Below are 22,610 nucleotides of genomic sequence, written 5' to 3' on the forward strand. Positions count from 1 at the left end.
AACATGCAGGCAATCCTTCAGCATTGGCAATGAAAGCAAACGTTTCTGTCCATTCTTCCTTAAATCCTCTGTTCTCATCAGCAATCTTTCTCTTTTTGCCTTTTGGATCCATTGCCCATCACACACAACCGTTTGTTTACAACAGCCACTCGCCTGTCACCGTGCTGCACTGTGTGTCGCAGGGCTATGACGCAATTCTGCTATTTGGCCCAATTCTGAAATTCGGTATTTTAAATATACTACATACATTTTTACAGCATAAGAATGTTTGCGTTAGGTTTTCCCCCTAAGAAACCATATTAAAAAAAAATCAATCATTCTTTTTCCATTTTCACACATTTTTGAAAAAGCTCCAAGGAGCCATTAGGGGGGGTGCTAAAGAGCCGCGGGTTGCCGACCCCCGACCTAAACGATAGGATTTACAGTTTTTGAATGAGAAGCCTCAAAGTGAGGAGAGCACAGGTGAGCGGCCTCATTGACTCCCATTGTAAACGTGGCTGAAAAGTCACTTGTTTTTAACTCCCTGTAGCGTCCTCATTTTTAACACTACAGACAAAAAATATTACATCAGTTTATTCAGGAGACCCTTCTAGCGCTCACTGTGAAAGAATTTTGTGAATTTATTTTTTTTGTGAAAAAAAAAAACAGCCTCGGTCGGCATGACACTTCACTTTAGCCGCCCACTTTATTAGGAACACTTCTGTTCGTACATACAAACTACAAACACTCTTCTTAGAGTTTATTTTATTTTTAAAAGGGACAGTGCGGCATTGTAGCTTCATAGCAGGTCACACATTCACGGCCAGCGAACATGCGTGACCGAATTGCTTCGCGCACTGCATCCTCTCACAATTTCCCCCGGGGAATTGTCCGGTCTAGTCTCTGTTTACTGTATATATTTTATTTGGTTGTTTTTTTCCGCTCCTTCCGATCAGCAGATGGCGCAGTTCGAGAGTTACCAAATGAACAGACCGTAGAAGAAGACGACGCTTTTTTGGTCCCTCGCGCACACTGACAGGTAACGTCAACTCACTTTAAACTCATTAATTTGTCGTTTTTGTTGTTTTACAATCAGTAAAAATGTTTTTTGTCTCGTCGCTATATCCGGAAACAGCTGCAGACAGAGGCAGCTTCCTGTTTTCGGAATAAACACCCAGGTCGGTAATGTGTAAACGCTAGCCGGTTAAGCTAATAATGACACTGAGTAAGCGGCTTTTCATCCTACCTGCATTGTCAAAACCCGCCCCCTGCTCTGTGATTGGTTGGCGGATGATTGGCAACAAGAGCGCACTGAGGTGTCAAATGAGATATGTGGGAGCGGAAAGAACGCACCAATCACAGCGCGAGACTCGGGATTGTCACTAAACGGGTGGGAAAATGAATCAGGCATCTCATTTGGATATTTATGATATGAGTCAGTTAGCCGTGGCTAGCTCGTTCAATGAAGTGAAGTATCCTGGACAGTTTTTACTATTTAACTTATCTCTCTGTAATTAGGAATGTTAATTCACATAATTTGGCTGGTACTAAAGGGAGTGCTCTGACATCCTAGCTAAGAAACAAGCTGTTCGAATGAAGGTGTTAACTCTGAGCTCGAGTGTGATTTAAACCCGATTCATTCTCATCTGGGATGTCACGGTTTGAACGTTTCACGGTATGATAACCGAGTCGAAAAAAAATATCGCGGTATTAATCTATGGAATCAATTTTGTGCCAGAATGTTCATACAATACTTTTGAAATATCAAACAAAAACGACACATCAAAATACAAAAAAAAAAGTCAATTTTTTTAGACTGGCAAACAAATTATTCGTGTAATCGTGCAAAATATCAGTCTATTATTCTTCAGAAACCTTTTATTTTTGTTCCGCGTCTTTCCTGGTTTTGTTTGACGTTATTTATTTTGGTTGCGATTCCAGCTTTCTCGTTTGCGCTCCCGGACTTTTTGTGTGCAGTTTTGGCACAAACTTCACGTGTGGGTGGGCTGTCCAGGAACGCATTCCCATTGGCTAACTTGTGTTTGACTGACAGCTATGCTCAGCGATTCCCCTGGAGGCTGTTGTGGCCATTTCCTACTCGGATTCTGGCGGACTGTTTGACGAGTGACCGATCCATTGACGGTAAACAAGGATCGAGTGGACTTCAGTGGCGACTATGATATTGAATTAATTCAACCAAGTGTAAATTCAATATCATAGTCGCCACTGAAGTCCACTCGATCCTTGTTTACCATCAATGGATCGGTCACTCGTCAAACAGTCCGCCAGAATCCGAGTAGGGAATGGCTGAGTGTAGCTGTCAGTCAAACACAAGTTAGCCAATGGGAATGCATTCCTGGACAGCCCACCCACACGGGAAGTTTGTGCCAAAACTGCAAACAAAAAGTCAGGGAGCGCAAACGAGAAAGCTGGAATCGCAACCAAAATAAATTACGTCAAACAAAACTGAGAAAGACACGGAACAAAAATAAAAGGTTTCTGAAGAGTAATAGACTGATATTTTGCACGATTACACGAATAATTTGTTTGCCAGTCTAAAAAAATTGACTTTTTTTTTTTTTTGTATTTTGATTTGTCGTTTTTGTTAAATATTTCAAAAGTATTGTATGAACATTTTGGCACAAAATTGATTCCATATTAATCCAATTTCAGAACACAAAGGAAACAAATCCAATCCTTTCAGTTCATCGAAAGGCGTAGGCTATTAGAGTTTTGTTAAAATCTCGTACACCGTGAGGTTTTATTGTCGATGGATATTACGCCACTAGCCGATGCTGTAAGTCAGATCATGGTGACTCCATGCCGTAATCTAATCATACTTATATTTGTTCTTATTGTGCAGCCTGATAAGAGTTGTCAGCAAGAACAAGGCATCCCCTACCCCCCATCCAACATGGCCGACCCGATGGAGATAGATGATTCGTTGTACAGGTAAGAACTGAAATCAGTCTAGCAGCCACGTGAGACAGGTGAACCGTATTTTTTCAGACTGCTGTGTTACACGGAGGAAAGCGCTATCCGTCTTTCCTCCTTCTGCATACATGATCTCGTAGAGGCCGTGATTGGCTAGCGTCGCTCTGACTGAGTCTGTTGCTCCGCCCTGCCTGAAAGCACAGCCAATTTTGCGATCTTGGACTTGGTCTCTTTAAAGTGCATGTCACGGGTAAATTCAGGAGCAAGATCAGTGTAATTCTCCTGTTTTATTTTAAACTTTGGTCAAATATCCGTAACATTCTCTGCAATTTTTTTACCTTGCGCAATACCAGAAAAATTCAGTTGAAATCAAGCCATTTGAGGGGAATTGGTCCGCCTCTGAAAAAACTTGGCATTTGGATTTCCCGCCAAACATTGATTTTCGTGACGTCGCGTGCGGGACGCCTCCCTCTGAATCCTACGTCAGCGCTGGTTTGTTTATGAGAAAATGATCTGGTGGTTTTCTGCAAATTTCTTGGCATGGACTCGACTTATAAGCACACTCCATATATTTTCAATAGGGTTGAAGTCAGGACTTGTTTTAAGCTTAATGTTGGCCTGCTTTATCCTCCACAACCAGCTCTGATGCATGTTTGGGTTCATTGTCCTGTTGTACCTCCCAAGTCGTGCTCAAGTTTCTGATGGTTTATGCTGAAGAATTCTGAGGTAGTCCTCCTTTTTCATTATTCCATCCACTTTGTGCAATGAACCAGTTCCACTGGCAGCAAAACAGCCCCAGAGCATGATGATCCTACCACCACCACCAGCTGGCACAGTGTCCCTCTGTACATGGTGGTCATTGTGACCAAACAACTCAATCTTTGTCTCATCTGACCATACAGCTTTCCTCCAGAAGGCTTTTTCTTTGTCCGTGTGGTCAGCTTTAAGCTTGAAGGGGTCAATTTTGGAGCCGAGGGTTATTTCATGGATAGCAGCCTCTTAGTCCGTGGTGATCTGAACTGTAGACAGTGATCCATCAGCTTCCAGTTCATGGCAGGGCTGTGCCATGGTGGTTCCCAGGTTGTTTCTGACCATCCAAACCAATTTCCTTTCAGCTGAGGGTGACAGTTTGGTTTTCTTGAAGCAAAGAGGCTTGGCAAAGTGACGACACTGCACAATAACTTGCATACAATTGTTTGAACTGATCTTGGAATTTGCAGTTCCAGGAGACATTCCGGAGTTGTGTATATCTGCGATCCTCTTTCTCAGATCTGCACTGAGCTCCTTGGACTTTCCCATTTTACTGTGCGTTGGTCAATCCAATGAGTGCTGGAAACAAACCCTTTTTATGAAGACACAGAGAAGCTACCAGCTGTAGTCGGTCATGATCACTAACAGGAAGTTAAGAGACCTCGGCCTTGGCAAGATGTAATTAAAGCTGTACAATCATTTTGCCACAGAAAAAGAACAGTTCAAAGAAATTACTGAAAGCCCAAATATTGCCATGACATTCATATCCAAGATGACCTTCATGTCACTGTGTGTAAACTTCTGACCACAACTGTATTTATTCTTTCAGAGAGAATTGTAACAAATATGGCTGTACTTTTACACACGTCTGTGACTGTGAGACGCAGTGGACGGAGATTAGTTTGAGTTTTCCTCCTTTCGTATGTGTATACTTAACAGGAGTGAAAGTCTGCTGATTGTGTGTGTGTGTGTGTGTGTGTGTGTGTGTGTGTTTAGTCGGCAGCGGTATGTCCTGGGAGACAGAGCCATGCAGCAGATGGCTCAGTCCTCTGTATTCCTGAGTGGAATGGGGGCTCTGGGCGTGGAAGTGGGTGAGTAAACACACACTCGTTAGACAGACCGTCCCTTCTACGGATTACACCGCTTTCCTCGAGACTAAAAAAAGTATTTGCTCTCTCACAGCTAAGAACATCGTCCTTGCTGGAGTGAAGGTAAGAGAGTGAAGTGAAGTACTAGTTCATGAAGCTTAAATGCTGGTTGTTTCCCTGTCGAATGTGCAGTGTTTATGAAAGCTCTGTGTGTGTGTGTGTATGCAGACAGTCACGTTGCATGACAGTAAGCAGTGTGACGTCTGGGATCTCGGCACAAACTTCTTTATCCGAGAGGAGGACGTCCAGAGCCGGAAGACAAGGTTTAAACATTTCACACACCAGTGTTCTGATAAACTGTCCTACACGTCAATGCGTCCTACAAAGCCCCACTGCGCATGCGCAGAGCACAAAACGTCATTTCTTGGCATTTGAACAGATTTTTGTCCTACATCAGCCGTGCTATAAACGGTGCAGATTAATGGCGTGCATTCAATCTTTACTACTTAGGCCAAGTTTACATTAGACCGTATCTGTCTCGTTTTCTTCGCGGATGCACTGTCCGTTTACATTAAAACGCCGGGAAACGGGAATCCGCCAGCGTCCACGTATTCAATCCAGATCGTGTCTCGTCCGGTGCTGTGTAAACATTGAGATACGCAGATACGCTGTGCTGAGCTCTAGCTGGCGTCGTCATTGGACAACATCACTGTGACATCCACCTTCCTGATTCGCTGGCGTTGGTCATGTGACGCGACTGCTGAAAAACGGCGCGGACTTCCGCCTTGTATCACCTTTCATTAAAGAGTATAAAAGTATGAAAATACTGCAAATACTGATGCAAATACTGCCCATTGTGTAGTTATGATTGTCTTTAGGCTTGCCATCCTTCCACTTGCAAGTGGTAAGTGACGCGCATGCCCGACATGCACTGAGATCACACACACAGCGGCTCAGTCCCAAATCACTGCTCATGCGCTCCACTCGCGCGCTCTGTGAGCTGCGCAGGGCCGGAGTGCGCACCCTCCAGAGGGCACTCGCTGTTCAGGGCGGAGTGATTTGGAGCACAGGATGCCTGCGGAGCCGAGCGTATCCGTGTATTGGTGTTGCTGTGTGCACGTGAATCGTGTATTGGCGTTGCTGTGTGCACACTAATCGTTTTAAAAACATTAATCTGATGATCCGCTGATACGGTCTAATGTAAACCCCACCTTAATCTAACATAATGCTGATTTCTAACCATTGCGTGAGTCTTACAATACATCTGAAATATCTCCCCTTCACGATCTTCCACCAAAGCGCTTCAACTTCTGACCTATCTGATCAAACATAAAGTAAAGATAACTTGAAAGAGAGCAAGTTATATTACTTCATTTATTTGAGGCAACGAGTTTACACCTTTTTTCAAGTAAGCTTAACTTATTCTTTTTTACAGTGAGTGTAGTATATTCTGGTGGGGTCATTTGAATTGTCAAAACTTCCTACATTCATGTGTTAAAGTAAAGGCATATTCTGATGGTCACTGAGTTGTCAGAAAGTCCTGCATTCATATATTAAAGTAAAAGAATATTCTGACGAGGTCGTTTGAACTGTCAGAACGTCCTACACTCCTATTTTAATGTAGAAGCATATGTCAGAACACCCTACATTCATATATTGTAAAAACATATTCCGATGGTCATTTGAATAGTCAGAACGTCCTACTTACTGTAGAAGCATATGTGTCAGATAACGGAATCCAGGGACACATGTCTGCCCAGGGGCATTTTGAGTTATTGACAGATTCAGAAAGTACAGTTTCTAAGCTTTCCAATGATGCCTTCCATGTGGAGATCTGACAATATTTGAAGAATGTGTGGCCTTTTGAAAGTGTATACTTCTTAAAACAGGAAAGGGAGAAAATCGCCCTCAAAGTTTTCCATCTCAGCTACTCTGGGTGTAGGGCGGGCACATAATGGTGCTCATTTGCATGACATTAAGGAAAGCCCTACCCCCTACCAGCAAGCACGATGCTACTTTCATGTAAACAAAGATCACCACGTCAATTTTCCTTCCATGCAAAGTATGCCCAACACAGTTATGAAGTACAAAAATAAGTCCTAAAGTATACTTTAACGTTTTGTGGTTGAAAAATTACTCACACCGTTAGAAAGAAAGATAGCACGATGATGACACAACTAACACAACGCTAGTTTCATGTAACCAAACCAAAACACTCTCCGTTACATGCAAAAATAACCACACAGCCTTAGATTAATAAACTTACCCCATCAGAAAGAGAAACGTCGCCTTGCACACACCAATGCCTCCGATGGAATGTAGTCCTAGAACACTTCCTTTTGGTTGCATTTTTTTTGCTAGAAATGGTTATCTCCTATGTAAATACCGTGTGTCTGTTTGCTTCGCAGTGTTTCAGCTCCTCTGCGCTCTGTTTAGCTTCCTCATTCCATAGTGAAATCACATGCCTGTATGCAGCTAAGTAGCCACGAGCTCAGCTCGTATCATACAGCTGATTCGCAAAAAAAAAAAAAAAGACTTAAATCATCATGTGAATGGCCCATATGGTAATTTACCCACACCCCCCAGCAGGCTACAGTCCTGACAAAAACGAGACAATTTGCAACAAAAAATGTATGCTTTTCCAACAAAACAATCTATTATCTGAAATACTGATTGCATTCTTCAAGATCTCAACTTGCACATGATGGAAAAAAACGAAAATCACAAATTTTGAAAAAAAATGCTTCTTTTGCGATTATCTCGGATTCGTTTCGGCTGACATGCGTCCTTGGATTCGGTGAGGGGTCACATTATTCTGACGCGGTCATATGAGTTGTCAGAACGTCCTGCGGCGTCATTTGAATTGTAAGAACGTCCTACACTCCTATTTTAATGTAGAAGCATTTGAATTGTCAGAACATCCTACATTCATTTATTAATGTAGAAGCATATTCTGATGGGGTCATATGAGTTGTGAGAACGTCCTGCGGCGTCATTTGAATTGTAATAACGTCCTACACTCATTTTAATAGAGCAAATGGTACTTGTGAATAGTGACAAAAAAAACCATATTAATTCTACATATCCGGGTGTCCGCGGAGTCTAAAAAAGTCTAAAATTACACATTTTCAATTTTAGGCCTAAAAAAGTCTAAAATAAAGAGATATTTTGCACTGTTGGTCTAAAATCTCATTTGGGTAATTTAAGACCTAGGTTACGTGCAGAATAATTCTGCACGTAGAAAATCTTCCCGGAAGTTCCTTTCAGCACCTAGATGTCACCCGGGATTGGTTAGCATCTAGGTGCTGAAAGGAACTTCCGGGAAGATTTTCTGGTTTCGGTTGTGTTGCCAGATTGGGCGGTTTTAAGTGCATTTTAGCGGGTTTTGAACATATTTTGGGCTGGAAAACGTCAGCAGTATCTGGCAACACTGCCGGCGGGAAGATTTCCTGGTTCCGGTTTACAGCGCTGACTCAGTTCGTGCAATTGCTGGTGTTGCATAGGCTACCGTGTAAGCTCTGTCAATTTCAGCGACAAATTAAAAATGGAAGCGGACGAACTGGTTCCTAAAAGAACTAGTAAGGGGTCAGTCGTCTGGCATTTTTTTGGATATCGCGAGGAGGACGTGGAACAGCAAATGCCAGTTTGTAAAGTGTGCAAAAAAAAACTGTCATCACGAAAGGCAGCAGCACTACAAATATGTTCCATCACCTGAAAACTCACCCGGTACAGTACGAAGAGTCTCTTAAACTCCGAATTATTTGCCCATAAGCTAACCCCCCCAGCTAAACAAATGACCATAGCGGCCTCGTTCTCCAAAGCCACCCCATATGAGAAAACGAGTCAGAGATGGAGAGCTATAACGGATGTGATCACTAACTTCATTGCCGAAGACATGATCCCGATTAGTATAGTGGAAAAACCAGGCTTCCAAAAATTACCAAACACACTCGATCCCAAATATGAGTTGCCTGGTCACAGACATTTTACAGAGAAGGCAATACCGGAATTATACACATCTGAGAGGCAGAGCCAGAAAACATTCAGTTCAAAAGTGTGCAAAGAGAGAAATTGTTTTGCAGATCTCTCTCTTCTCTCTCTCAATCTCTCTCTCTCTCTATTGTGAATGTTCCAGTGGTTCTCAGTAGTCAGGTTAATAGCTTGGAGATCTATTTTTTTAAATAATTTAATGAAAGAGCACTTTTCTTATTTAGGCTAAATGTCTTTCTCAGTGTTGAGCTTGCACTTTATTGGTTTGAGCTCTGAGCGGCTCTGTATTGTGTTGCCCCTTCGTTGCAATTTTCAAGATTGTTTTTGCAGTTTGTGCCACATCTTTGTTGAATAAAAATAGTCTTATTTCAATTCAATTGTGATTAAATCACTAACATGAAAATTTAAAATGTGTTGTTGAAAACCACCTGTAAAGTTAACCAAGAATGTTATTTAATCTGCAGGGACTGTAGTGAAAACAGTAAAGAGTAAGGCCCAATCCCAATTCTAATTTCTACCCCTACCCCTCCGCCTTCCCCTCCGCCTTCCCCTTGGCCCTTCCCCTTGAAACTGAGCTACAAGGGATAGGGCTTGAAATTCAACCCTTACGTATTGGGATAGCCCTTCAACGATCGCATACGTCATCGCGTACCTCCGTCAGCGTTTACGTTAGCAAAACGCGACCAAATGCGTCATTGGCTGCGACCAGCCGCTACAGTCAGAGCCAGAACAGAAATCTCTGCTGGCAGGGTGTGATTTGTTAACTAACACCACTGAATGGGATATCTTTGGCGCTTCGTGCACCACATCCGACAGAATGAGGTGTCAGAACACTCATGTAAACAATAAAAGCGAGAATAACAGAACAAAACGTACGCAGTAAAGCAACCGAAAACAATACTCACTCCCAAAGCTTTTTAGCAGCAGCTTGGATTTCAGAAATCGCTGCTCATTCTCAGCTCGAAAGCGAATCAAGCGGCGTGTTTCCTCTGGATAACAACTTAAAACACGTAAATAATGGAGAAAATACATTTATGACAATCTTTCGCCGCGGGAACCGCCATCTTTCTGAAATCCGCATGGCATTGTGGGAAATCACTCAAACCCCTTCGTTCGGAGTCAGCTCCAGGAAAATCTCCGTTTGGAGGGGTACAGAAGCCCTCCCCCTTCCCCTACCCCTCCGCGTTAACTGGGATTGGGATACCCCTACCCCTTCACGTGAACGCGCAAAATGGAGGGGAAGGGCTAAGGGGTTGGTCCAAGGGGTGAAATGGGATTCGGCCTAAAAGTTAGATTTCATGGGGTCCTTTAGAGGAGATTTCAATATATCGAGATGTATATCATCTCATCTCATTATCTCTAGCCGCTTTATCCTTCTACAGGGTCGCAGGCAAGCTGGAGCCTATCCCAGCTGACTACGGGCGAAAGGCGGGGTACACCCTGGACAAGTCGCCAGGTCATCACAGGGCTGACACATAGACACAGACAACCATTCACACTCACATTCACACCTACGGTCAATTTAGAGTCACCAGTTAACCTAACCTGCATGTCTTTGGACTGTGGGGGAAACCGGAGCACCCGGAGGAAACCCACGCGGACACGGGGAGAACATGCAAACTCCGCACAGAAAGGCCCTCGCCGGCCACGGGGCTCGAACCCAGGACCTTGCTGTGAGGCGACAGCGCTAACCACTACATCACCGTGCCGCCGATATATATCATATATCGTGAAATGGAGAAAATGTATCGGGATACTCATTTTTTTCCCATATCGCACAGCCCTATTGTCACGGTTTGTAGCAAAATGGGCAAATGCATGTTTAACGACTGCTGGCTTGAACGCAATTATTTCGTAGACTGGTTAAAATGTGTACCAAACAATCCGTTTGAGGCGTACTGCACATTGTGCAAAAGAACACTCAAACTCAGCACCCTGGGTGTAAAGGCACCGGAATCGCACGCAAAAGCTGAGAAGCACCAGGCTGCCCATAAAAGTCTGCAACAATCGCATGTCATCACTCAATTTTGTTCACCGTTGTCAGGTCCAAGCACATCTCGAGGCGGTGTATCAGCTAACTCCGTGCAAACTGTAACGCTACAACACGTAAACCGTACGGAATCGAATGCCTCATCCTCAAGTGATTTGCGGGATGTCTTTGGCTCCACTGCAACTTAGTTCCTCATTAATGCAAGAGCGCACCCTGGGGATGTAATGAGTTCATTGGTGAATGATAATAAATTTTGTTATTTCGAAAGTAATTCAGGCTCTTCCAATTTTCTATATTTTTATTGTGCGGCATAAGTCTTAAATTTAACCTGCTACGGTCTTAAAAAGTCTTAAATTAAACTTGTTCAAGCCTGCAGACACCCTGGCATATTCTGACAGGGTCATTTGAAGAGTCAGAGCGTCCTAGATTCATATGAATGTAAAAACGTATTCTGACGGAGTCGTTTGAATTGTCAGGACGTCCTACATTCATATGAATTCTGACAGGGCTGGTGGACGTTGTATCAGTGTAGAAGCATGTTGTTTGCAGAGGGAAAAACCTCAACTTTAACTTTTAGTCATAGTTTGCATCACACTGTAGGATTTCCTGTAATGTAGGACTGCTTGACAGACATGTCTGACAGCCCCTCCTACCGTAGGACGCGTCGCAGATGTAGGACCGTTTATCAGAGCACCGGCATTAGGGCTGTGGCGATATCTGAGAAGAAATAAGATAAATGGCAAAGAAATGTTCGTGATAATTGTTCATGCACGGTTATTAGTTAAGTAGAAGCCACGACATTTCCACAGTATTCCCCCCCCCCCCACTTATTTCACTTGATTGTTTGCTTATGAATGTAAAGAAACAGTTTGATTCTCCTCAAATGGAAATCTGAGTTTGTGATACTTTAGAAATCTGTCTGTTTCTCGTTCTCATTTCTCTTCGTCTCTGTCAGGGTGGAGGCCGTGCACTCCCGGGTGGCTGAGTTAAACCCGTACGTTCAGGTCAGCGTCTCGAGTGTGGCCCTGAACAACACGGCTGATCTCAGCTTCCTGCTTAAGTACCAGGTTTGTCTTGGCTCGCACTCGTACAGTCAGTCATGATCATGATTTTTTTTTTTTGTATTGACCCTTGTAGGATGGTCATACATGACCTTGAGCTCTGTGTGTGTGTGTGTGTGTTTTCTGTCCACAGTGTGTTGTGCTAACAGAGGCGAGTCTAAGTTTGCAGAAGAGGGTCAACCATTTCTGTCACCATCAACAGCCTCCGATTAAGGTACAGAAATAATTCATACAAATGACAGATCGGTGAGACAGTTTGCTCAGACCGAGTATTGTTTCATTTCATTATGTTGCCACGGTGATGGGATGTGAGTTTTATAAGATGTCATTGTGTTTTCTGTTAGTTTATTAGCTGTGATGTGTTGGGGATCTGTTCGCGAGTGTTCTGCGATTTCGGCGAGAGCTTCGAGGTGTCGGACCCGACGGGGGAGGAGCCTAAAGAGCTTTTCATTCAGAATATCAGCCAGGTACCTGCGTCACACATGTACACTCGCGCTCAGTTATCATTACAGCAGTTAAAGGAACAGTCCACCGTACTTCCATAATGAAATATGTTGTTCTCTGAATTGAGACGAGCTGCTCCGTACCTCTCCGAGCTTTGCGCGACCTCCCAGTCAGTCAGACGCGCTGTCACTCCTGTTAGCAATGTAGCTAGGCTCAGCATGGCCAATGGTATTTTTTGGGGCTGTAGTTAGATGCGACCAAACTCTTCCGCATTTTTCCTGTTTACATAGGTTTATATGACCAGTGACATGAAACAAGTTCAGTTACACAAATTGAAACGTGGCGATTTTCTATGCTATGGAAAGTCCGCACTATAACGACAGGCGTACTAACACCTTCTGCGCGCTTCGGCAGCGCATTGATACCTGCACTCAGGAGTTGTACCCTTTTTTTTTTTTTTTTTAGACAGGGTGGACGGACCAGGGCATTCGCCCGCCTGGCCGTGCCCGACGAGGAGCGCTCTCGGCCGGCTTGGGAGGCAGACGGGAGCCCCTCCTGGAAGTGTGGTTTTACCATGGGCCTCATGCGGAAAAATGACAAAGTCCCAATTTTACCATGGGGCTCGAGTTGTACCATTTTTTTTAGACAGGGCGGACGGACCAGGGCATTCGCCCGCCTGGCCGTGCCCGACGAGGAGTGAAGGTATCAATGCGCTGCCGAAGTGCGCAGAAGGTGTTAGTACGCCTGTCATTATAGTGCGGACTTTCCATAGCATAGAAAATCGCTACGTTTCAATTTGTGTAACTGAACTTGTTTCATGTCACTGGTCATATAAACCTATGTAAACAGGAAAAACACGGAAGAGTTTGGTCGCATCTAACTACAGCCCCAAAAAATACCATTGGCCATACTGAGCCTAGCTACATTGCTAACAGGAGTAACAGCGCGTCTGACTGACTGGGAGGTCGCGCAAAGCTCGGAGAGGTACGGAGCAGCTCGTCTCAATTCAGAGAAGAGCATATTTCATTATGGAAGTACGGTGGACTGTTCCTTTAAGCTCAACTGCGCACACTACAACTGGGAATTCGGACTTCCCACATCGGCGCGTTCACGTAAGCTCAGTCATGTGAGGACGGAAATAAAATGAAGACTCGCTATAGGCTGATTACCGAAACTGGAATTAAAGTGTTTGGTTAGTGCGTCATTTATTTTGACAGTGGATGTGATGATTCACGGTTAATAGCACCGAAAATGACATGAAGTCATGGTAAAGTGGCGCCACAGAATGGCAAGTTGGAACTCGGAAACTTCCTGGATTTCAATTCGGGCAAATTAACCACTTGGATACTTGAAGACATTTCTACGATACAAAGCATGTGTCATGATATATCCTCACCGGCCTCTTTAATAGGAGCTTGTTGTTGATTCTAAGGTTCCTGTTCTTGGCTGCAGGACTGGAACCCGATGTGTTGTTCTGTTGTTGCATGCTGAGATGCTTTTCTGCTCACCACGGTTGTAAAGAGTGATCATACGAGTTACTATATCCTTCCCGGCAGCCTGAATTACTCAAGCTGGCCGTTTCCCTCCGAGCTCTCTTATCAACAAGGCGTTTGTTTCCACCCACAGAACTGTCGCTCACTCTGTGTTTTTTGTTTTTTTTTCGCACCATTCTGTCTGTGTAAACTCTAGAGACTGTTGTGTGTGAAAACCCCAGGAGATCAGCAGTTTCTGAAATACTCAAACCAACACCCATGCCACAGTGAAAGTCCCACTTTGAGATCACAATTTTTCCCATTCTGATGTTTAAACTGAACATTAACTGAAGCTCTTGATTTGTATCTGTATGATTTTATGCATCGTGCTGCTGTCAAAGGATCGGCTGATTAGAGAACTGCATAAAACAGCAGGTGGATGTATGTATGGGTTAGGGTGCATCAGTTGCCCTCACTTTCATAAAATCTGATGCATTTTTGTTTGGGTGTTCCTTTTCACCAATAAAGACATCCTGTAAAATTTTTTGACCATATTCAAAAGTCTAATGGTGGCACCATGAGGTTCATTTTTTGCCAAAAAACGCTTATTTTATGTTTTCGCGTAAGGTTTGAATCACAATGTTGGACTCCATTTATTGATTTCTTGTGACCCAGAGATCATGTTAAGAAGCTTTGCAAGGGATTGAGAAGCATTAATGTGATTCATGATACATTTGTATTGTTTAAAAGTAGTTGAACAATGATTCAATGAACAGCTAAAACTCAAACTGTGCTTGATCATATATTTAGAATATGTACTAAAAATGTGTATCTAAGATATTTGGTATACTCTATAAGGTGCCATAATGTTTCATGAAAAGTGATTGAAATTTTGTCATAAAAGTCATAAAATAGCAACTTTTTCCATAACTTTGAGCTCCTGGTGCCACCATTAAGCTTTTGAATTTTGTCAAAATATTTCACCCAGTGTGTTTTCTTACCAAAAGGAACATAAAAACAAAAATGCATCATGATCGGAGGAACTTTTCATTTTTAGGGGGCAACTGATGCACCCTAGTATGGGTGTTCCTAATATAGTGGCCAGGGAGTGTATAGCATTACAAATAGTGTCATGACGATAAAAAAAAAGAAAGTTGAGTTATACTTTGACTGAACCAGGGCTTTGAACCAGAATTTTTTTCCTATTGGTTCGTTCCGAACAGAAACAGAATTTTAACGTTTCCGGTTTTGGGTTCCACCATTAAATAGACGTTCCCGAACCGGTTAGAACAAAAAAATTTCGTTCCCGGAATGGTTAATTACGTTCCCTGTCAGCTGTTTAACAAATGGCTATAAAATTATGTCTCTGTCTCATCCAGCTTAAGCCAAATGTAGGCTAATTCTATTACAACCTTCATTAAATAAGACAAGAAATAATTCAAAACAATTATTATTTCAAATGTTGGCGATTTGGATTCTCAGTATGTCTTCCCATCTACACAAACAGAAAAAGTGCCAAAAATGAAAGATAATTCGTTTAGTGTGTTACCAAAGGCTAGTCAGGCCCTATGCATTGATAGGCTAACAGAGGTTAACGTCATTTAATGTTCGCGAGCCTCTCATTAACGTGGACAAATATATTGATATCGTGTTTGAAATTGACGTTTTTGAATAACGATATACTGCAATATTTACCTCTTATTTAAGATGTGGAGACGTGATAGTAGTCCACCCTCCCGCTCTCTCCATTCAGTCAGCAAACGTCACACAGGAAGTGAACCCCAGCGGGTCATAGAAACTTGCGCAGGAGAAGAATGACTTTTTTATTTGTAGGCTACGGAAACTTTGAGGAACGAAATAAAAACCGGTATTAACCGGTTACCATTATTTTTAATAAGCGTTTCTGTTCCGGAACATAAAAAATAATAAAGTTTCTGGTTTCGTTTCTGTTCCATGTGAAATAGAAAAAGTTCCCGGTTTTCGTTTTCGTTCCTTGAACCGGTTCAAAGCCCTGGACTGAACAATAAAATATTTCCAGTTTGCAAACTTTTATTATAAAGATGTTACGATGCCCACAGTATTTCAGAAAAATAATGCAGTAATTCTTCTGCATCGCTGTGTGCTAAATCAGGAGTCACTGTGAGAACAGTGTCCTGTAACCTGTGATATCACGTGTGTCATGTTGCGTGCCGTCTGATCCAGGAGAACCCCGGTGTGGTGACGTGCATGGACGGCCGCATGCACGGCCTTCAGACAGGACAGAGCGTGTGTTTCCGTGAGATCAACGGCATGACCGAGCTCAACGGCGCCACACACCAAATTACAGGTACACACACACACACGCGCGCGCTCAGAATTTAACCTCTGTTATGAATGTGGAATGAAATGGAGAGTTTGTTTAATGTAAGCTCTAATACAGGATTAATCCTGTGGGTCAACATCTTAGAATCTTAATTATAAATATTTTAATACAGCGCAGTTTATCTGAAATTATTTCCATAAAGTTTGGACCGTCTGGAAAATGCCAAATGGTTTATTCTGGTTTAGTTTTTGTCCTGTTAGTGTTTCCATCCTTATCTTCTATATTTAATTTATTGCATGAAATCGAGTCGTACGTGAGCTGATAGCTGATGAGGCAGCACCGAGTCGGCTATAAGCCATATACGATGAGAGTGAGTGGAATAACTGTTTTATTCTATCCACATTCATTGGATTTTGAGAAACGGAGCATTTTAATTTTTAATTTTTTGCAAATTTGACGAATAAAATCTTTATACAAAACGTCCGTCAAAATCATTTCCGCTGCGGTGGACTTCTGAAAAACCTCTCGATGGCTGCACAAATTGACTTTAGCGGGTTTTTTTTTTTTTTGGTAGAAAGTGCCGTCTTGCTGTCGTGCCGAGGTATAGAATAGCCTTAGATGTTTATTTAATTCTTCCTTGGACATTTCAGTTATGTAATTTTTAAACTTCTTTGAACCAGATTAAAAAAATTCAACAATTTTAATGCTTAAAGCTAGACGGCCTTTCGATGTCATAAAATCAATGAAATTGACTTCCTTCTGAAATTTGTTCATATATGTATATATGTATATGTGTGTGTGTAATTTACCGAGGTCTTGAAGGTACTGAGCGAGGCCCTCTGGGCCGAGGTCAGTATTTAAGGCCGAGGTCACGGTATTTCACCATACGGACTGACCTTAAGTTGGTAAATAATATATTTATTTTTTTCTTTACCAAATTCTAACAGAAAACGAGAGCGCCCGAAAGGGAAAACTGAGCCGAGCCGCCATTTTGAATCCTCATTCACGGCTGTAATGCAAATGGCTTCCTCCTCGGTATACGAGTGCACTTCCATGGCAGGAAAAAAAACTACATTTTGCCGCCTATGTAGTCCCCTATTTATACAAATAGGAGTCATTCAGGATTCAGCCATGTTTTTGCTCGGTGGTGGCAACAGTTACAGGTTTTTAGCTTTCTCCGGAAATGTTTTCTTTTATTTCTTCTTCCTCAGGGTAGTAAAACTCCCTTTCGCTGTGAACACTGTCGTTATCACTATCTGTGATGCAAAATTAATGCTATTTTGAATCCTCATTCACGGCTGTAATGCAAATGGCTTTCTCTTTGGTATACAAGTGCACTTCCATGGCAGGAAAAAAACTACATTTTGCCGCCTATGTAGTCCCCTATTTATACAAATAGGAGTCATTCAGGATTCAGCCATGTTTTGCTCACCGTTGGCAACAGTTACAGGTTTTTAGCTTTCTCCTGAAAATTTTTTTTTTTTCTTCTTCCTCAGGGTCGTAAAACTCGCTTTCACTGTAAAGACTGTCGTTATCGCTATCCATGCTGTAAAATTAATGCCATTATGCTAAGAAATGGCAAAAATTTATAAGATTTTTGATATAAATCTTAGATAAATGTTGACAAAAATTGCTACTATGTTTGTTGTTGTTGTGAATGAGCGAGTCGCCGGAGGTCCATAATCGGGGTCCGTAACTGGGGTCCGTACCGTAGGATACGGACCCACTCGCCAGCCAATCAGAGCGCAGGATTTGATGGAAACCGGACCGCGAAAAAAATAAATATATTTATTTCTGTAATATCTCACAAAATATCAGCCCACTCTGTGGCTGGGAGGTTATTTAATTTGAAGGGATTCCTGAGCAAATAATGTGCATGAAATCGCTCGCTTTGCGCAGTCAAGCAGACAGAGGAGGTCTGTGCGCGCGCATGCGCAGGTTTACCTTTGACTGTGCACTGACTGTTCCACCATTCTGTCGCTAAATGAACAGCTGATCACACTGAGGTACTTGCTGAACGCCGATATTTATTAGTTTGGTCTTGCGTTTCCTTTCTTTCGCAACATATAATGTCTTCTCGCTTTCTGTTACTGTAGCGGGTCTTTCACGTTTCATTCGTGCACTCACGTCCTCCATTTCCCTCTCCTGTTTCAAATTTGTATCCCACAATGCCTTGCGCAAACGGGGAAAGCCCACCACGTCAATGCATAACGTAGTATCTTGATATGGGTCATGGTGAGGCAAGAAAAAAATAGCGGAGAATTTCGGGCCATGTGGCCCTAAATTCATTAATTATTCTATTTTAAAAAAAAGAATAAAATTGGATGTCTGTGATTCGAATTCAGTAGCTTTCAGTTCACAAACAAAAATAATCGGGTGATGGGAAAGTTCTTTTTCTGACCTGCACTTGAAAAATCTGAAAGGCAGTCTAGCTTTAAAGATGATGAATGTAAACAAACCTGTGAAATGACGATAGCGAGTTGTGAAAAATGCTATAATAATAATAATGCTTGAAAAATAAAAAAATGATGCGTACTTAGCATCAAATGCTTTCTTTCCGTATTTTATTGCTTTTTTGGGGGAGAGCTGTTTTCGAGTAGAGTTTTTATTTCGTCCTCGGTTGGTTCAGCAATGCGCCGCCATTTTGTTTTTCTCGACTCACGGTATACGAGCTGCTAGTTAAGTAGTAGAGTAGCCAATCAGAGTGTGCGATTGCTCATATCCAGTGAACGTGGATAAAAGAGTGATATTTCACACGGAAACCTTGTAATTCATTTTAGAAATGCCTTCCCAGAATTGCTGGAATTGCATGCATGCTGTAAAAAATACTAACCTGTTACAAATAGTCGAGTGCTGAAAAGTGATGTCACTTCCTGGCACCTGGTTGAGGGCTAAATAATGTCTTATAATGTGGAATATTGCAGGATGATGTAGATGGGTGTGTGTGTGTGTGTGTGTGTGTGTGTGTGTGTGTAGTTGTCTCTCCATACAGTTTTGCGATCTGCGATACGTCATCCTTCCAGCCGTATCTCCATGGTGGAATCTTTCGAACGGTCAAGACTCCCAAAACCTACAACTTTGTATGTGAACCTCATTGGCTCGGATTACAGGATGATGTCCTGCCTTAACTGTCATTCTTCCGCCAAATGAAGAACTGTTGTGTGTGTTTTTGTAGGGAACGATGGAACAACAGTTACACGACCCACAGCTGCTTATTCCAGACTTCAGCAAACCCGAGGTATAGCATCATCATTTCGAGCTCCAGTGCTGCTTTACGAAATACATAAAACTAAAAGTTCAGTGTTTTTGCAAAAGTATTCATCCCCCTTGGTGTTTGTCCTGTTTTGTCGCATTACAAGCTGGAATTAAAATGGATTTTTGGAGCGTTAGCACCGTTTGATTTACACAACATGCCGACCACTTTAAAGGTGAAAATTGCTGTTTTATTGTGTGACAAATTAAGATGAAAATATAAAACAGAAATCTGGAGTGTACATAGGTATTCACCCCCTAAAAAAAGTCAATACTTTGTAGAGCCACGTTTTGCTGCAATTACAGCTGCAGGACTCTTGGGGTGTGTCTCTATTAGCTTAGCACATCTAGCCACTGGGATTGTTGCCCGTTCATCAAAGCAAAACTGCTCCAACTCCTTCAAGTTAGATGGGTTGCATTGGTGTACAGCAATCTTCAAGTTATGCCACAGATTCTCAATTGGATTGAGGTCTGGACTTTGACTAGGCCAGGGCTTTTCAAAGTGTGGGGCGCGCCTCCCCTAGGGGGCGCCAGAGTTCTTCGGGGGGGGCGCAACGTGAGGAAAAATAAACCAGAATAAGTTACTCATCATCTCATCTCATTATCTCTAGCCACTTTATCCTTCTACAGGGTCGCAGGCAAGCTGGAGCCTATCCCAGCTGACTACGGGCGAAAGGCGGGGTACACCCTGGACAAGTCGCCAGGTCATCACAGGGCTGACACATAGACACAGACAACCATTCACACTCACATTCACACCTACGGTCAATTTAGAGTCACCAGTTAACCTAACCTGCATGTCTTTGGACTGTGGGGGAAACCGGAGCACCCGGAGGAAACCCACGCGGACACGGGGAGAACATGCAAACTCCACACAGAAAGGCCCTCGCCGGCCCCGGGGCTCGAACCCAGGACCTTCTTGCTGTGAGGCGACAGCGCTAACCACTACGCCACCGTGCCGCCCAGAATAAGTTACTATTGTGGACATTTAGCGAACTTCAGCTAGCCTTTGCCAGAGACAAAATGGATCGATTTTTAGTACCTAAAGCTACAGTGAGTGAGGAGACAGAGTCTGGGCCAAGCAAAAAAAAAAAAAAAAAGAAGGAAGTATGACCACGATTATTTAAAGTTTGGATTTCCATGGACTGGATCTGAAGATGCTCCACCGCCACAGTGTGTTGTCTGCCAAGAGGTGCTAGCTAACGATGCTATGAGATGTTTAAAATGTGTAAAACAAGATGTTTTAAAAAAAGCACATGTTTAAAATGTGTAAAAAATGGTTTAAAAAGCACAGATGTTTAAAACGTGTACAAAAGTGGTTTTAAAAAAGCACAGATGTTTAAAATGTGTAAAACAAGATGCTTTAAAAAAAGCAGCTGTTTAAAATGTGTAATAGATGTTTTCAAAAAGCACAGATGTTTAAAAGGAAAAAAAGTGTACAACAACCATTTTTTTTTAAATACGAATGGAACATTAAGTATAGCAACAACAAAAATTGTAAGGGGGCGCTGTTGTTTATTTGCTCTCTGAGGGGGGGCTGACTCTCCCACACTTTGAAAACCCCTGGACTAGGCCATTCCAAGACATTTAAATGTTTCCCTTTAAACCACTCCAGTGTAGCTTTAGCAGGATGTTTAGGGTCGTTGTCCTGCTGGAATGTGAACCTTCGTCCCAGTCTCAAACCTCTGGCCGACTCAAACAGGTTTTCCTCCAGAATTGCCCTGTATTTAGTGCCATCCATCTTTCCTTCAGTCCTGACCAGCTTTCCTGTCCCTGCAGATGAAAAACATCCCCACAGCATGATGCTGCCACCACCATGCTTCACTGTAGGGATGGTGTTCTCAGGGTTTGCGCCGCGCATGGCGTTTCCCATGATGGCCAAGAAGATCAATTTTAGTGCCATTTGACCAGAGAATCTTCTTCCATGTGTTTGGGGAGTCTGCCATGCTGTTGGGCAAACTCCAAATGTGTTTTCTTAAGCAATGGCTTTTTTCTGGCCACCCTTCCATAAAGCCCCGCTCTGTGGAGTGTACGGCTTAAAGTGGTCCTATGGACAGATACCCCCATCTCCGCTGTGGATCTTTGCAGCTCCTTCAGTGTTATCGTTGGTGTCTTTGTTGCATCTCTGATTAATGCCCTCCTTACCCGGTCTGTGAGTTTTGGTGGGTGGCCTTCTCTTGTCAGGTTTGTAGTGGTGACATATTCTTTCCATTTTGTTATAATGGATTTAATGGTGCTCCGTGGGATATTCAAAGTTTGGGATATTTTTTATAACCCAACCCTGATCTATACTTCTCCACAACTTTGTTTCTGACCTGTTTGGAGGCTCCTTGGTTTTCATGTTGCAGAGTCAGGGTCCTTCCAGAACAGGTTGATTTTTATACAGAGATCATGTGACACTTGGATTGCACACAGGTGGATCTTAATCCACTAATTATGTAACTTATGAAGTGAATTGGTTGGACCAGCTCTTATTTAGGGGTGTCCTACAAAAGGGGGTGAATACTTCTGCAAGACACTGTATGTCATGTGTGTGTATGTAACCGGTTCATCATATTACTGTGGAATTATGTGCATAGTATTGACGATGTATCCCATCAGGCACCGCTACAGATCCACGTCACGATGATTGCTCTGGACGTCTTCCAGGAACAACACAACAGACGGCCGAATATCGAGTAATGATTTTTTTTTCTTTTTTTTTTTTCTTCTTCTGGTTCTTTTGTATCATACTGTCTCTGCTTTGTGGCGTTGCTGTCTGTAGCTGTTCGCAGGACTCGGACCTCTTGCTGAAGATTACCGAGGAGATCAACGGGACGCTGAAAAACAAAGTGAGCTGTTTTTCTTGAACAGTTGTCCTTCTGGTTTTCAGCTGAAGAGTTTTCCGTGTTAACCATAATAACCGTCTCGTATATTTGCGTCTCTGGGTGGCCAGGTGAGCGTGAACCCGTCCTTAGTGAGGTGTTTGTCACGTTGTGCGAGAGGCTGCCTGTCTCCCCTGGCAGCTGCTGTGGGAGGCATCGCTAGTCAGGAAGTGCTGAAGGCTCTTACCGGAAAGTTCACACCTCTTCAGCAGTGGGTAGGTCAAAGGTTAAATTCATTTCTATTCTTATGATTTTGTCATATGTACAGTACTGTGCAAAAATCTCAGGCATCCTAATTTTTTTTTTTTTCTAGTACAAACTATCAATTTCTATTTTATGACTTTGAGTCAATACAAAATCATTTTAGAGTCCAAACGTTCGTTTTCCAGCACAAAATTAAATGTTACAGGAAAAACAATGTTTTGTATCTGAGCATACAGTATTCCATAAGAGCGCACTTTTCAGATTAAAAAAGAAAGTGTAA

At 42.7% G+C, this 22,610-nt stretch overlaps 1 protein-coding gene across 2 annotated transcripts in view; it reads left to right on the forward strand.

Moving 5' to 3' along the window:
- Positions 1–970: 970 nt before the first annotated feature.
- uba6 (ubiquitin like modifier activating enzyme 6) overlaps positions 971–22,610 on the forward strand; it is a 61,622-nt gene continuing 39,982 nt past the window's right edge. Inside the window, exons 1-14 of one of the 2 annotated variants that reach the window (XM_060916613.1) lie at positions 971–1,018; positions 2,843–2,931; positions 4,660–4,754; positions 4,846–4,874; positions 4,980–5,074; positions 11,687–11,798; positions 11,926–12,006; positions 12,137–12,259; positions 15,911–16,034; positions 18,987–19,090; positions 19,186–19,248; positions 21,864–21,940; positions 22,027–22,093; positions 22,198–22,341. In XM_060916613.1, the coding sequence (XP_060772596.1) occupies positions 2,894–2,931; positions 4,660–4,754; positions 4,846–4,874; positions 4,980–5,074; positions 11,687–11,798; positions 11,926–12,006; positions 12,137–12,259; positions 15,911–16,034; positions 18,987–19,090; positions 19,186–19,248; positions 21,864–21,940; positions 22,027–22,093; positions 22,198–22,341 (1,152 nt within the window). In that variant the 5' untranslated portion in view covers positions 971–1,018; positions 2,843–2,893. Of the gene's footprint in view, positions 1,019–1,292; positions 1,370–2,842; positions 2,932–4,659; positions 4,755–4,845; positions 4,875–4,979; positions 5,075–11,686; positions 11,799–11,925; positions 12,007–12,136; positions 12,260–15,910; positions 16,035–18,986; positions 19,091–19,185; positions 19,249–21,863; positions 21,941–22,026; positions 22,094–22,197; positions 22,342–22,610 lie in introns of those variants that run through there. The other variant, XM_060916612.1, reaches the window with a different exon arrangement.

This window comes from Neoarius graeffei, chromosome 3, assembly GCF_027579695.1.
Source record: "Neoarius graeffei isolate fNeoGra1 chromosome 3, fNeoGra1.pri, whole genome shotgun sequence".
Classification (NCBI taxonomy): domain Eukaryota; kingdom Metazoa; phylum Chordata; class Actinopteri; order Siluriformes; family Ariidae; genus Neoarius; species Neoarius graeffei.